Source organism: Battus philenor, unplaced genomic scaffold, assembly GCF_028537555.1.
Source record: "Battus philenor isolate CCGP_79_NKW_IND1 unplaced genomic scaffold, ilBatPhil1.0.hap1 SCAF_8, whole genome shotgun sequence".
Lineage (NCBI taxonomy): Eukaryota > Metazoa > Arthropoda > Insecta > Lepidoptera > Papilionidae > Battus > Battus philenor.
The window spans coordinates 14677986-14694519 of NW_027181748.1; the positions used below are offsets into that span (position 1 = coordinate 14677986).

General features: G+C 32.0%; 1 protein-coding gene across 1 annotated transcript in view; it reads left to right on the top strand.

Annotated features, from left to right (window-relative positions):
• Positions 1-1024: 1024 nt before the first annotated feature.
• Positions 1025-16534, top strand: part of Ance-3 (angiotensin-converting enzyme Ance-3) — a 57278-nt gene continuing 41768 nt past the window's right edge. Inside the window, exon 1 of the mRNA XM_068775364.1 lies at positions 1025-1766. Coding sequence (XP_068631465.1) covers positions 1110-1766 — 657 coding nt within the window. The 5' untranslated portion in view covers positions 1025-1109. The remainder of the gene's footprint in view (positions 1767-16534) is intronic.

The window sequence follows — 16534 nt, forward strand, 5'->3', positions numbered from 1 at the left end:
ACATAAATAAATATCTCGATGGGTTACCTATCATTATAAATATTTTGTAAATGATTTTGCGAGATCTTTTATGTATACATTGGTGTACATTGAAATTTAATTAAGTAATAGTTACATACATAGGTATATTGTTAAAGTGACCAAAAATTGCTCTTTTGACATTTTTCCTCAGATCCCTTTTTAACTTTTTGCACAGATTTAAGCGTAACTGTTCCATTATATCGCGATAAACACTAGTAGTCAGTGTAAATGATCCTAATTGATATTAAAAAAGTAATATAAACAATTTTTTCAATTTAATGCAGTATAAAAAGTAAATATAAATCAAAATATGCATAAGTTGTATAACAATGTTGATTTTTGTTCATAAAATAAATTTCGTATTTACAAGTGATGAAACGAATTACTAATATAAAAAAAATTAAATAAGATTAAATCCTGTCTCAAAGTATTATCTATCTATATTTATGTACTGACTTATCAAAATCACACTCTCTCTCTTTATTTCTCTATAAGCTTAGAGATATGAAATTAATTGACAAAGCGTTCATTCAAATGCAAATTTTTTAACTGTTTCGTATAGAAGTAAAACTTGCCCAGAATGTTTTTCATGTCATATTTATAATTAACAAGAATGATTTTTACGAAATTGTTTTTATAAAAGGCAGTATAGGAGCCTTAATTAACTTAAATGTTGTTTTTCAATTTGTGATAATATGTTCATAAATAAATATATTTTATTCGAATAAAACTTTACTAGAGTCTAATAGAGACTCGCTAGATTCTCAAATACTTTTTTTTTATTATCATTATTATTTAAGCAAGCGGAGGGCAGCAAGTATACTACTTGTGAGTAAAACCGCTGAATTAAAACAAACAGAATCTGATAAGGAAATGTTAAAACGTTTTAAAAGTCTACTCCTATGTAATATAAAATCAAAGAATTACGCAGCGAGTACACAAAGCGATTCACACGCCACCACCACGGCGAAAACCCACGCAGTAGCTGACGCGGACGCAACCAAACACCACGCACCATTGGTTGCACCATTCTCGCTCGTGCTATAGTAACCATAAGGTAGTACTAACCTGGTATCAACCAGATAAACATGGCGTGTGCTCATGAAAGGAAACCAATCAGGACATGGCTGATTTTTGTGTCGTTGCATTACCTGTGCTTCGCTGACCCACAACTGGATTTACCACCGCTACCCCAAATCTCCAGCACTCAGCGGAACCCCTACGGCTACGGACTACTATCCACTACCTCATCTATAAACAGTCCGGGAAATCAATATGATATATCTAACAGAAATTTCCAATACAGTACTGCGAGACCCATATCTTCTACCACTCCAGGAGTATATCCGGTATCGTCGACTTTCAACAGCAGGATTAATCCAGATATAAGTAATAACGGATATCCTAGTTTGGATTACGGGAACGGAAGGAACCCTAGTTCTACTTTGCGGCCGTATGATAATATAAACAGAGATGATCGCATAGATATAAATAATGATCCGAATTTTAGACGCAACGATCCAAGCTTCGCGCGTTCGGATCCGAATTACAGTGGGGCCAATCCGTATGACTTTAGTCGAGATGGGAATAACGCGTTAGATGAAAGGTACCAGAGGGTGAATTTGCAGCAAGTAAGGGACTTCCTGGCGAACGCCGACGAGCAGGCTTCGAAGGAGTGCACAAACAACGTCGCAGCGCAGTGGAATTTCGAAACTGACGTCAATGATGCAACGCAACATGCGGCCGTAAGTGGAAAACATTTTTCTATTGTCTACTCTAGTTTTAATTACGACTCGCGTCAACCAGGTTATAGCTTTCATAAGTCGCGAAATTTTTTTTTTCATATATATACTTTTCTTGGTAATTCATTAACCTATTTATCAAATATGAAGATAAAATTCATTTATTCAACATTAGAACCTAAAAAAATGCTGTAATTGATCGTCTATTAATAACATATTTTATTATCTATTTTATTTTTCAATCCAATCTGAAGCAAGGTGTTGTTATAGTTGTAGAGATGAAGCTAGAAGAAAGGTATAGCCTAAATGGTTTCAAAGTAATCTAATGACATCACTGCCAAGGATTCACGCCATTTATTTATTTATTTATTGAATAATAAGCATTTTCCGTCAATTTACTTTTAATATACATTTTGAATTTTGTAAATGGTAGTCCAGTAATGTTTTGCGGAATTCAATTAAAAAATTCCTTTATTACAAATGAATTAGAAACTTTTTGAAGTCGAAACTTTGTCGTCAACAGCGCCTGCAATATTTTTACAGAATAAAAGTTATAAAAAGAAAAATTACGAACATTAACATTATTAATTATAATAAGTACAAATTTCAAAAAATAAATAAAGTTAGATGTTTATTATATAATATAAATGCAAATAAAAGATATAAAAGTGTTTATAAATAATATAATTAATTTTTATGTTAGCTAAGAGGAAAAATCCAAGAGATAATAAAAATGATAATGTATTTTTATTTATATAACAAGAATGACAAATAGATTTATATGCACTACACAGATTGCAAAGATATACCGCAGACATATGAAATAACTACTTGCTCCCCGTGCCTATAGTTCAAAATTTAATTTGTGTTATGGGCACCGATCTTTGCTGGGAATAGAACCTGTAACTTCTCTATTATTAATATTGTACCTATATTTTTAAAATATTATTGTTACTTACTTGCTTAATATTAATATTTTAATAATAAGTACAAGTATATAAGCTGTTCGACCTACGGCTTTTATACGATATACAAGGAGTATATATTTACTTTAAATTTACGTGTAAAATACATGTAGATTTTATCTTAAATTTTCAGATGTCAATTATTACCCCTCGTATTTTTTTTCTAAAGAAAATATTATAAAGTAATTCATGCATTTACTTGATAAGCAATTACTACTTACTTATTAAGTACTTTTTAAGGTCGTCTCTTTGGTAACAATTTATTCTTTCAGCACAATCCTTGTTTGTTGTTAAACAAGTTCATGTCTTAATGAAAACTCTAGGTTGAATGTAAACGTAACGCTATTAGAAGTTGTACTTAGTAATTAACACTTCAACAAATCCATTTCGCAATTGTTTGTTGTTCGTCATGATTTTTTTCGGCAGTCTTTGTGAGATAGGTTTTTTGTTATGGACAAGTTGTACGTTAGTTCAATAAATTGATTCAAAGGATTAGGGGTGGTAAAGTATTAAGGCGGTCATTCTGAACCTCTTTACTGCATTTCAGCTCTATCACAGTTCATGCCGTTGCATTTTATTTATTTACTTCAAATTGGTGCGTCAAAACCAACATATATTATATTAAGGTAACCGGAAAGTAATGTCGCTTTCTTAAGTTATATTCACAATAACATTTTTAACAAGTTTTTATTTCTAATCAACAATATATTCACCGTCGTTATCAACAACCTTTTTCTATCTAATATACAAATTTTCAATGCCCGAGCGGTAAAAATCAATCGGTGTTTTTTTTGTAAAATGCGTACAGTCCCCTGATATAAATTTACATTAGTTTCATATATCATATTAAAAAAATTAATACGTTTTTACATTGTAATGTACATAGCCTTGGCGATAATATTGACAGGTTATGTATAAGCGTTTATAAATGAGTAAATCGGTGAAGTACCAACTCTAAACTTTGCACTCCATAAAGACACGAACCATGGAGTTGATTGAATAAAAATTAAACATGCTTTGGTGAGCATAGCCAGTCTACCAGTATTCTATATACTGCATTTTGGAGAGTATGTGTCGAAATTACACCAAATAATTTCCCCGTCTCATTTCTTCTATCGTACAACAAGACGTATGGATTTACGAGATCCGTACACGGTTGAAATTCCTTCCACCCGCACTTAGCGTTTTGCTAATACTTTTATTGTGCGAACAGCCAAGGACTTGAACAACTTACCGGCGTCATTGTTCCCAGACAATTATAACTTAGGATTCTTCAAGACAAGAGTGAATAGGTATTTTCTAGGCAAGCATATAGCATTGTAGACCTCGTTATCGATTAACATCAAGCGAGATATAGGTCGAATGCTATAAAGGATAAAAAGATGTGATAAACAATTGTAAAAGTTTGTTTAAATAACAAAAAAAGCACGAACATGATATTAATAAAAAATTAAAATTGAATTATTTAAAAAAAATCATTAATCATTTAACCGAACAGGAAAATAGTCAAAGTTTTAAGGCGTTTATATAAATTGTCTGTGTAGTTCCTCAAACTTAGGCAGTTTGGATTATGGTTTTGGGTACCCATGATAGCCGAACCTTTGCTAGATCGACACCAGGAGGTTCAGACTTTCTTCTGATAATAAATACATCAGACTTGAGAAGAAGGGAAAAAACTCAGCGCGACTACATATTTATTAAATAATATAAACAAACTAAATGATTAATGTGTACTAATATCTATGACGTCATTTACCCTTAACCCTTAATAGCCTAGAGTTTCAATTTTGATACCAATCTTTTAAACCGAATGTTCAAGTTACTATTAGTTTTTTTTATAGGTTGACTGTACGTATTTTACTGTTGTATAATATTCTTACCAACGAAATTAAAAAAACAAAATCTATTTTTCCCTTCATCTAGACCCTCAAGCAAACACAGTAATATTAAAAAAATCACTTTCGTAAATCAGGCTATTAAGGGTTAAAAGCATTTTTACTAACAACGCTTGTATCATTCATTGGAAAAACCTATATAGTAGTTGGGCTTATTGTAAGTACAGTGGGATGTTTTCGCTGACGAGGCCCATGTGTTTCTTGGTTGCGAAATTATTTTATTCGGTTAGCGGGTAAGCCTTTCCAGGTTGACCGAAGTTTTAGTCAAGGTCCCAAGTAATCATTGACACAGGTTGACGTGTACCAGTTACTGAGGCTATCTTTGAGGGAGACACGTGCGTTGCTGTAGACATCTATTGGAACGCAGAGGATGTGACGTGAGAATTTGAAGCTTGGATTTATAAAACAGAAGCTATTTGTAATATGGATACTTTATTTTGAATACGAACATTAACGTGTGATCAAAAAACATTATCGTTGGAGTTAGATATATTGTGTAGGGTTTAAGGAGTTATGCTGGAGGCAAATTTGGTGAATTTCGTGGACTGCTTGTAGAACCAAATCTTCGAGACTTGGAACTAGGAGTATCCACTCGCCTTTCCAATATATACACTTGTCTGATAACATCCAAACGACGCTTAATCCAAATCAACGTATGAACAATCCGCGATAAACTTTCCAATAAGCATCACGTGTAATGTAAAATATTTTAATAAACAAAAATAAAACGAAAATCAAAAAGATATAAATAGTACTCTGAAGGTGAAGGCGAAGTTAGTTGATGTAAACAAGGAAAATAAAATATGAAAGGGATTAGAATAGAATTTAACGTATAAAAGAAAGATGTGTAGAAGACAATGTAAAAAATAAAAGGTGCAGATAAAAATAAAAAGTCAATGAAAAAATTACTAAGGATATATTGTCTCTGCGTAGGTGAGACAGGGGAATATATGAAACGTCCTAAAGGGAGACATAAAAATAAGGATCACAATCCTTGGCAGCGAATGATACAACACAAGTAGAATAGTGAACAGCACAAGCTTTGTATAGTCATATAGTAATAAAGATAGTATAAGTACTAAATAAAATTGTGTGAAATCCGATACCTGAGATACTTGAGAGGCGAGGTTGTGGATGAAAGGTGATGATAACTTACGAACTAAGTATAGATAAGTGTGAAAGATCATAAGAAGAATGAGAGAAGAGAAAAGAAATAAAAGAAGAACATGAAAAAATTCATAAAAAAATGTAAGTTCGCTGTTCCAAAAAAAGAACCCGAAAACGGGGGTCATAGACAAAACAGTGGTATCATAGTTACATGTTCCGAGTGGATGTTGTATCTATGGATGTAGGTAGCACAAGATCAGTCATCGGGGCGTTTTATAGGAGAGGCTTTTCTCTTGCAGTGGACCTCTACCGGTTGTAATGAAGAAGTTTCCAAGATCGATGTTTTTAATGTTTCTTATTACACCAAATCGAATATCTCATCGATAATTGAACATGGTAAGCATAGACAGAGAATTAAGGTTGTTTCTTAGTTATCGAGTGACACATAGATGGGTTAGTTATGTGTACAAGATAGTATCGACTTTCGTAAAATAAGTCATATACCATGTGGAAAGTTTCCGGGTATGGTTCCCACATGTCTGCAAAACAATGCGCCGAGATCGCGGGTTTCCACGGGCCCCCAACGTGCATCTTCTCAGCTTTTTATTGCAATATTCTATGCGCTTTGGAGATATCGCGTTTAAAATCAACAGATTTTTTTACACCAGTAACGAATGAGTATTGAAATTCAAACTATATTTATAAATATCACACAGGTTCATTCAGAGACCCTCTTTTGGGCATTCAAAGCCAAGATTCGATTGCTATTTTATTTCCTAATAAGTTGACGGAAACATCACGATAATTATTGGATTTTGTTATTTACTATTTACATGTTACATGTTTTTTTATCTTCTTTATTATTTTCTTTCTCATTTCTTCTTTTTCTGTTTTATGATATATACTTGTTTAACTCACCTTCATTAAATTATCTTCACACAGCTCAAACGGTAAAGTGATAGAAATGCCTTCAGCATTGTGTTCACTGTTATATAAGAAAGCCGCCATTGTATACGAAGTGTTTATTTAAATAATTAGTTAGAAATATGTATGTATATATATATATATAAATTATGACACAACAAATTACAATAACAACAATTATTAAGTAACTGGTGTATCGTCCTGAAATTTAGGCACTTACATGCCGTAAATAGTCCGCTGTGATCTTTTCTGAACTATGAATATAGACTCAATATCTGCATTGTTGCTCCAGAGTAATACGCCTTAGGACAATATGCTAGAAAAATGGCTAAAATAATTGAGCCTGGCTATGTTAGCGTGCGAAAGCTATCTGACTTTTCGAACAGTGTAAGTAGCAGGACTAAGTCTACTGGCAAGAGAAAACACACATGTTTTGTTTTAAGAAATAAATTCGAAAATGGAATAAGCACATTCAAGTCGATGGACAATAAAGCGAAGGTACAGAAACTTATTCCGCTTGAGAAAATTTCCACAAAGATTATACCTAGCTTTATGTGTATTGACCGCGTTTAAGTTACTATTATATTACAATGTTTTAACTGCGAATTAGAATTTATCGTGAGATACATAGAGTTTTATTTCAACCTCAATGAATTGGCGAACACTGTAGTTTTATATTTATACTTCCATTATTTTAAATATTTTTTTATTTTTATTTGTGTTTTTTTCTTCAATTCCTTTAATTAATATTACGAGCAGTAACCATAGGCCATTATAAATCAATAATCAAATTCCTTTAGTGAAAATCAGCGCTGTAGTGCGGTTTGTCTAGAATATGGTTTCCAATGGAGAGAGCTATGCTCGGAGTTGTGAGATCGATTCAGGAACCAAGATCACCGTCGTAGCTCGAAGAACTGCACGTCTGAATTGGCAGTGGACGAGGTACATTGGTTGTGCAACCGATGGTCGATGGGGCTGAAAGATTCTCGAGTGGCGACGAGGTGCCGGTAGACGCGGCGCTGAAAGTCACCCCCACTAGGGGAACTGCTGGATGTGAACAGCTTAGGGTCGGTCATCGTGACGACTTTTGGGAGAGGTCTATACCCTCCAGTATCTATCTCCTATAATTCTATTTCTAGAATTCAAAAAAGGGTATAATAGCTTTCCATTCTTAAAGACGTATCGCAGCAATGACCACAGTTCGAAGGTAGAAAAATACATCTATTTTGTTCATTATCATCGTTACGTCAGTTGATTGGTGCTCACTGCAAAGTATAGACCTATCTATGATATATTTATTACGCAGTACTTCACACATGATCAACCATTAACAAAGTGACATAAAATGGCCGCCTAACATGGCGGCCGCTTCAAAATGGCGGAACTAAAGCGTCCTCGACCACGTTTTATTGTCGGCATTTGGTGGCTTGTGACCTATAAGGCCTGAGAGCATGGAACAATGAGATAATTCATTACTCCAAGGTTCCTCATTGTGTTTGGATCATTAAGCCATCGAGTTTGGAGATCATCTGTTCAAAATGACTGACCAAAGGTGGACTGAGCCTATAAATTCGTTAGAGGATAACATACCATGAGAACGTTGATGTTGTATTAATTCATTAATTACATATTTAGAGTAACAGTAGCCTAGTGGTTAATGACAACGGCTTACGTTTCAAGTCGCGGGTTCAATTCCTACGGGAATTATTACTATTAACTATTTCAATTGAGAACTATTGATATTGACATCCGGTCGACAGATATTGTGTTGAAAGACATTTTGCCACAGTGATATTTTGAATGTTCGAATATTCTTTTTACCAAAAATATTTGCAAAAGTTACTCCTCTTTTCATGAAATGAAGTATGCATAACTTGCATTAATGTTAGTAAAAGTAAATCATTATTAATAAAATATATCAAAATGTCACTTCAGTCTTATATCACCGGCAAATGCAAGTAACAAGAGTCACTATGTGTCGAGTTTTTTAGTTACATAGACAGAAATGACGATGTTAATTTAGAAAATCTTACAATCGAAGGATAAAATTTAGGGACGTCGACTAAAAGGCTAAAAGGAACCATGCTCGATATGACAGTAGCCGAAACAATGCACACCGCCCAAGACCGGCGTAATAATCCTCAATAGTGATCTATACGACGCAAGGAACACGATTCATCAAGACCAATGGAAAGTAAATACATAGCTTACAGATTTAAATACTCGATATTTTTGGCCCACCTTTCTGGGGACCTCTCATACTCCTTCTGCCATATGGAGCATTGATGTTACATTTCGAGTAAATGAATTTTTAAGGTTTTTTATTTCCACACTCCTCCTTTCCTTCTCAATATCAATTGTGACTTCCTTTTGTTATTCACATTTTCTATCTTACCTCATTTGCAAATCTTCTTTCATACATCACCTTTCTTCCCTCATCTACTTTCCCAGATCACACTTTTACGTTATATGTAGCAAATTATTATGACTCATTTTAATTTAATGCACTTTATTTTTAGTTTTACAATTGGAGTTATAAACCATTATTTTTTAAAAATAATTATTTTGCCTGTTCAGCTTTTTAAATAATTTTCATCAAATTTTTTGTTTATTTTCTGTGACTCTTACCGACCCTTAGTATCTAGGTTTGAGTCTTATTTCTATTTATTTGACCTGCACCCACCTTTTTACAAGGAAAATAGGTCCAGATTATCATCGCCCACCAGGGAGGCGATGCTAGCTTCCTCTTTCTTTTTCTCCATTTCGAGTATATTACTCGTCAACAAAGCTATGTCTCTTAACATTAAAAGTGTATACAAAAAGTCTGAATATAAATGAAAGGAATGTGTATTTGAAAAACAAAATTCAGGGACTTTTTGAAAAAAAAATACAGTTTCACGGTTCCACGGTTCATTGATTTTTTATTTAAAAAATAACAGTTTACGTGATTTGAAATGTCAGCACGCTCTCGCACGTGAGAAGGACGTCGTATACATTTTTTATATATCTCTGAAATCGGCATATTGAATAAGCACTAAAGTAAGTTGCATTGATATGCTTATTTTATTTGTGAATGAATAATAAAAAGCACTTTATGTTAATATTTCCTGTTATCTTTTTTATTCGATAGTTTTTTTAAAAAAAAAAACGTATACTCTAAATAAAGTGTGATCGGTTTTATGTGTATAAGGTTTAAAGTGGTCAATATATATTACATTTGTTATGGTACACTATATCCAAAAAATATTGCCGACAATTTATTGACGACATGTAAAAAAAACACCGTATTTTAAATTTCGAATTTCAACATATTAAAATTAATTATTATTTAATATCTGTAACTAATGAATTTTCACTGGCAGGAAATTATTGGCATGTCACATTTCTAGAAAAAAATGTAACATTCCAGAATGACCAATGTAAACAGGTTTTTGGATGTCACAGTGTATACGAAGTTATCTTAGTCTTTTCTCATATTATTTAATGAAGTAAATGTTAAAATATTTTAACTTAAATTAAATTATTCTATTTTTAACATGCCCTTACAATGTCTAGTTTTTTCTTTATGCGCGACCTCATTTATGTCGACGGATCACTTGTTGGAGACCTATCCCAAAGCTGTATTTATAATTAGTAATTCTACTTTATATTTATTGATCTTCATTTAAATTTGTTTCGATAAATTTTAACAAAAAATGACGTCGTAATAATTTAATTAGTCATCCGTAATTTTTTAAAATTTATAAGAATTTTGTGTCAAAGAACAAAGAAGAGATTTTAAATATTTAATGAAATCAGGCGTTATCTTGCGGAAGTCCATCCTAAGTAAGAAAAGGACCAATATTTAGCCACTTCCGCACATGCAGTGGTAGTCGTGCAACAAAGTGCACCGCCTGCCATCCCGCTAATAAATGCGTATGCGGCAAACAATGCGAATCCCAACTACCACCGTTAATTTACTCTACACGTATTTCACCTCTCCACGGGGCATCTTCAGGAGTTATGTTGCACCGATTAATGCCAAACTTGTGCATGTGCGGAAGTGGCTAAATATTGGTCCTTTTATTACTAAAGAAGAGATTTTTTAAGTGATTTAATTGCGAATGATTAGGTGATCACCGGTCATCCTAACCATCTTTGGGGAAGGCTTATGTCTTAGAAGCCATCTATCAGCTGACATGATCATGATGACGAAAACAAATTAAAGCCTAGACTTTAATTTGTTTTCGAAAATGTACTCCTACTTGGAACAGTTTGAAAATCCTTGACCCAGGCCATGTGACATTGTTTCTTGTTAACGTCTAGCTTGTAGCGCTATGTTGATAATGGACTCAGACAGTTCTTGCGACATAAACACTTCCATTCATAAAACTTGTGCAGTATACCTATAGTCTCAATGTTTTGGAAAAGTTGTTATTTAAGAATTATTAGAAATATATAGTGTTTTAAAAAGACATTTTTTCTGAGAAAAAAATACGTTTTAATTTTTATGTAGTCTATGTAATGGTTTTAAACACTTAATGGTGCATATATTATAACTATGTAAGGATAAACGAAATGACAAACATATTAAATGTAATAAGCTATGCTATTTTTATATTTCAACCCCTATTATGGTTCGGCAGGGTTTTTATTTACAATGTAATTTTTCACAAAATTTTAATTAATTTCCATACTTATCTTTTGTCCTTCTCAATGTTTTTCATTCTTTCCTCTAATTTTCTTTGCATTTTCTTTCATTTATTTCTGTACTTTCCTTCCACACAACACCTAAATTCGCCTTCCCTCCAGAGTTCAACAAATTTACGTTTATTATTCTTATCATTTGACAATTTAATTATGATTTTTATTATTTATTTTTACGATCTATATTTACATAATATTCTATGATTAGCTTTTCTATCACTCTTGTTCTCCACTCTGTTACTATCATTGTCTTAGTTCTTCTTTATTATTTATTTATTGCCTTTTATTGTAGTCTCTATTACCATTTTACAGAAATCCAAAAAGGTCTAGCGACACTCTTCTTTACTCACCGCTAAGCTGATGTTCTCCTCCTCTATTCTCTACTAACCTAGACTGGAGTTCTACTCTTACTGAGAGAAATACGGGACAGCTGGTGAAAGGGTTTTGGTATAGATTTCTTTAGGAGGTCGAATCAGGAATCAGGAGATCCGTACAATATTCCATTTCTTGGCGTAACGGATAGTCGTTTCAGTCCATAGATGCCTGGAAGGTATAGGCTTCCCAAATAATCTTGCCACACTTGGCAGACGGGTTGGCAATCTTAGTATTATGGAACGTCGAAGACGCTGCTTCTCATCCTCTGGAAACTTGATTGTGGTGAGTGGCAATCAAAGACCATGTCCAGGGAATTGATCTCGCGACCTAAGATCTCAAGTCACAGTTATTAGCGACATGCTACCAATGCTGGTGTAACCGATATATTCTATCAGTTTGGCAAGTTAAAGTTAAACTTTGAATTTACATTGATATTAAAATAAATTATAAGTCGTTATTTGTTAGCTTTGTAACATTAGGCAAATTTTTGCTAATAGTACATTTTAATTTTCCTACGATCTTTTCCTTCAATGCTCGTGAGAAAATTATAGCGAAATTAAATAATAATTAACCTAAAAATACTGTTCTGCTGTTTCGAGAACATGGACAAAATGAAATGCTGTGTTCATTGAAATCTTTATTGAACGAAATAAGAATGAGGTGGGAAAACATAAGCGTCAACACAGTGTCACGGTCGTGAGAAATGAAACCATATTCAAGGTGAAGGCGGGTAAAATATTGTAATAAATTATATTCTTAATAAATATAAGTAAATGATTCTATGCATGTCAAAATATAATAAGGCCAATTATGTTTATTATTTTTTTTATCGTACCCCTATTTGTGGTGAGATAGGGACTTTATTAGCATTTAATTTATTCACTTAATTATTTTATTTTCATTCTCTTCTCTTTCATTCTTCACATAATCTTTCATTCTGTTCTTTTATACCACAATTCTGCTTTCTTTCCCTTTTGCTCAGTTTTACCATTCTTTCATCCTATTTTCATTTTACATTTTCTTAATTTATAGTTTTGTTGTATCACATTTTTATCTTTATCTTTATCACATTTTAATATTATTTATTTATACATATCTTTTTTGTTTTTGTTTGTTGATGACTAACTTTTATTTTTTTCTATTGCATATTGTATAATTCTTTTGCAATAACTGAGGAATTTTTTCATGGTTTCTTTTCCGCCTATCAGGGAGGCTATTGACTCCTACCTGATTTTTACGCCAGTATGTTTATTATTGTAATGAAAGCTTTCTATGTCATCACATCGTACCACTTTATATCTTAAAAAATTAACATACACTTATATATCTTCACTGGTTAGTCATTTACAGAGAGATAGAGACAAACGCATGCGCAAACACACACACATAAATTTCTAACAAATAAAAGATACATTATTTTTTTTAATGATTATATTTAGACATACATGGCGTTTAGTATTTAAGTTTCATTAAATTAGGCAAACGTACAATTGTCCATATTAAAATAATTTTTTTTTTACAATTATTTTTGGTTCAGACAGCTGTGTGAACATAAGCTATTCATTCAGACTACAAAATTATGCTTTGTTATATTTGAGTTCTGCGAAACACGAACCAGGCCTTTTTCATTACAATCATATTTTTTTTTAAAAATTCCGTATCATATAATTGTATAATCCTTTATAAAATTCAAAACGCATATAAATTGATCGAAAAGGCTAATTATTCAATAGACGAATATTTTAAAGACAGAAATCCTTGGCTATGATATGACTTGGTTATTTTGATTTAATTTAAGCTATTTGATAGTGTGTATGTATAAATATATATTGTTAAACTTTATTAAAAGATGTGTTGTTGTGTAATATGTTCCTACTTATTCTCCACTAATATAATAACTTACTTCAGGGTAATATTAAAAATAAAATTGTTAAAAAAATATGTAAGAAGTAATTGATCAATAAGAGATTTTTTTAAGGTTCCAATATTGAATAAACTAATTTATCTTATCTTTATGTTATTTAATTAACTAGCTTTATTCCAGTTGATTAAGGTTGAAAATACTTTTAAAAATAAATAACACATAAATGAAAATTTTGATGTACACGTGAATTAAGAACAAAGACTTTATGATAACACCCGTTGATGTCTTTTATTTGATTAAAATCTGTCTTAGTCTTAACCAAATTTAAAGTTTTCGTGCGTCTGTTGAAGCGATCTAAGACCGGAGTAAAGGCTTCCCCGTTAGTCCTCCTAAATACCTTAAGAGGTCATATGCTAGGCGTCCTCTGTGCTTTGCTGACTCGAGCTAGTGAAATTTGCAAATGTTATTTGGATAGCAGCGGGAGTGTGATCCAAAAATAATGATTATCGTTTAGTTATCGCTAGACGTTTGTAGTGTATCAAAAGTGTTATAATAACATTTTATATCATATTAGATAATTTGATTATTTCAAATTAAGAATTAAGAACAATTTTTGAATTTAGTTTTCGATCAATTATACTGATCATATGTGTAAGTTAAGACGAAAATATTTACTATATAAATAAAATTATTGATATTTTATCTACTAATATTGAAGTAATACGAAGCAATGGTAGCTTGATGGTTTAGAACTGTAATTTAAGTAATAAATAATATCGCACCATGTATTTAACTATAAGTTTTCAAAAAACTTTAAAAAAATAATTGCGAATACACACGTACTAAATAATTAATATCTCAAGTCTAAGAAGACAGCAATCGTTACGTAAAAAAAGAAGAAAAAAATACATAAGATATACGGCAAAAATTTTATGTAAATATACTACATTCTTGGAATTATATATGTTAAATATGATATCTATAGATTCACACTTGTGTTGTGTAAAAATTTACATCTTTTATCTTTCCACTAAGAACTCCAACAGTGGAAAAATTTCAGATTGAAATCGATAAACCGAATAGACATGTTTCAATGGTTTCAAAGTAATTTTTAAATTTTTCCAAGAGGTCATAGCATCGGTCGGTCGTCACAGAGTCGTCACGTTACCGTTGCGAAACCGCGCCGTGTGGGAACGTCCTCAGTGTCCGACAATGCGACCCACGTACGTAGCGTGTGAGAATTAATAGGCGTCTCATTATACCCGATTGTCTGCGTGGCATTGAGATATGATTGTCGCATATGTACAATACATTTTGCGAAGATGACGGCCTATGGTCCCTGAGCTTATTTGCATTCAACGTCCTCAGGAATAATTTTTTCTTCACCATATGTGAACTGTTGTGATGATAATTCGCACATAGTGTACCAGGCATCAAATCTGTGCACCAATACTACGGCAATATCTTCAAATAGTAAAATAATAAAGATTATCTATGCATATTAATAAAATTGGAGTGTCTGTGTGTAATATTAAAATAACCGCTTTTTAATACATGCATTTGAATACGGTAAATATACCAAAAAACATTTTTTTAAATTTTTGTCTGTCTGTTTGTTCCGTTCAATTATACGGGACTATATATACTGGCAGGTAGATGATGTAATAAGGTGTAAATTAGGCTGCTTTAATGTTCGAAAATTTCAAAATAAAAAAAAGCTAAATATTCTTTCGTTAAATCTCACGCAAAGTCGCGGTCACAATTAGTATAACATAAAACATGAATGTTTTAAAAATCAATCATAGCAACAAGAATAGTCAATATGCCTAATACCACCTATATCTAATTATAAGTGGTCCACATGTACTCTTATGTGAATGGGATGTGTGGTAAAAAAATTCTCTCTGTGTGGTAGAAAAAACTATGTTATTAATAACCTTAATATTTATTTTGTTCCATTTGACCACTGAAAGCAAATTGGTTAGGCAAAGATTTATTCTACATTTTGTCTTATATATAATGCGTCGAAACACCTTATAATACCAAAAATTAAGAAACAACTCTTATTAATTGTAGTATACATCTAGAGGGAGCAGGAAATAACATTTTTAATTTTTAAAGAATTCAAACATCTACATTTAAATAAATTGCATATAATAGTCTCTTTAGAATTATGTCATTAGTTACAAGTGTGGAAAAAAGCCACTTCAATAATTATCTTAGTGTACTTGTATGTAATACACATATAAATGTTGGTTGTAGTGGCTGACAGGTTCTAAGTGGCGGCCACTAGCTGGTATAATAACTTCGATATTTTAAATGTAAGCATGTAATTTTGCGACAGATAAGTAGAAATAAAATTATAGCACTAAAAAAAATTCGTTAAATCGAGCTAAGAATACATAGATTGTTTTAATGGTGTTACAGGCTAGTCAAAATAATAATAACAATTGTTAACAAAATTATTTAGTAATAAATATATGAGTAGTATTGACATGATACGTAATTAGACTTCGTGACATGAACTGGAGTAATAACAATAATTACGATCGTAAACAGCAATGATTCAAGTACAGGATAACATTGTACCGTGTGAACATTTACTTTAGCCTTCGTGATTTAATTATATAATTCTACCATTGGCTCAGCCGTTTAGTTACTGGCTGCATTGAGTTAGATTTTTTTTATTCGTTACTATAATTCGAAATTTGAAAATTGAAAGGTGTAATAAAACCTTCTTACTTACTATTTAATACCTTATTCATAATTTTTATGACTATTTATAAAAAAGCTTTCGATATTGTGAAGCATTTAGATTTTTTACACTTATACCCAACCACCTAGCGCAGTGGTGTCATAGGTCTCAAATTCGATTCCCGGGATGTAATCTTACTTAATTCATTTTTCGAACATTAATTATATGGGATAGTCATAGCTCACAAATTTCAGGAGAAA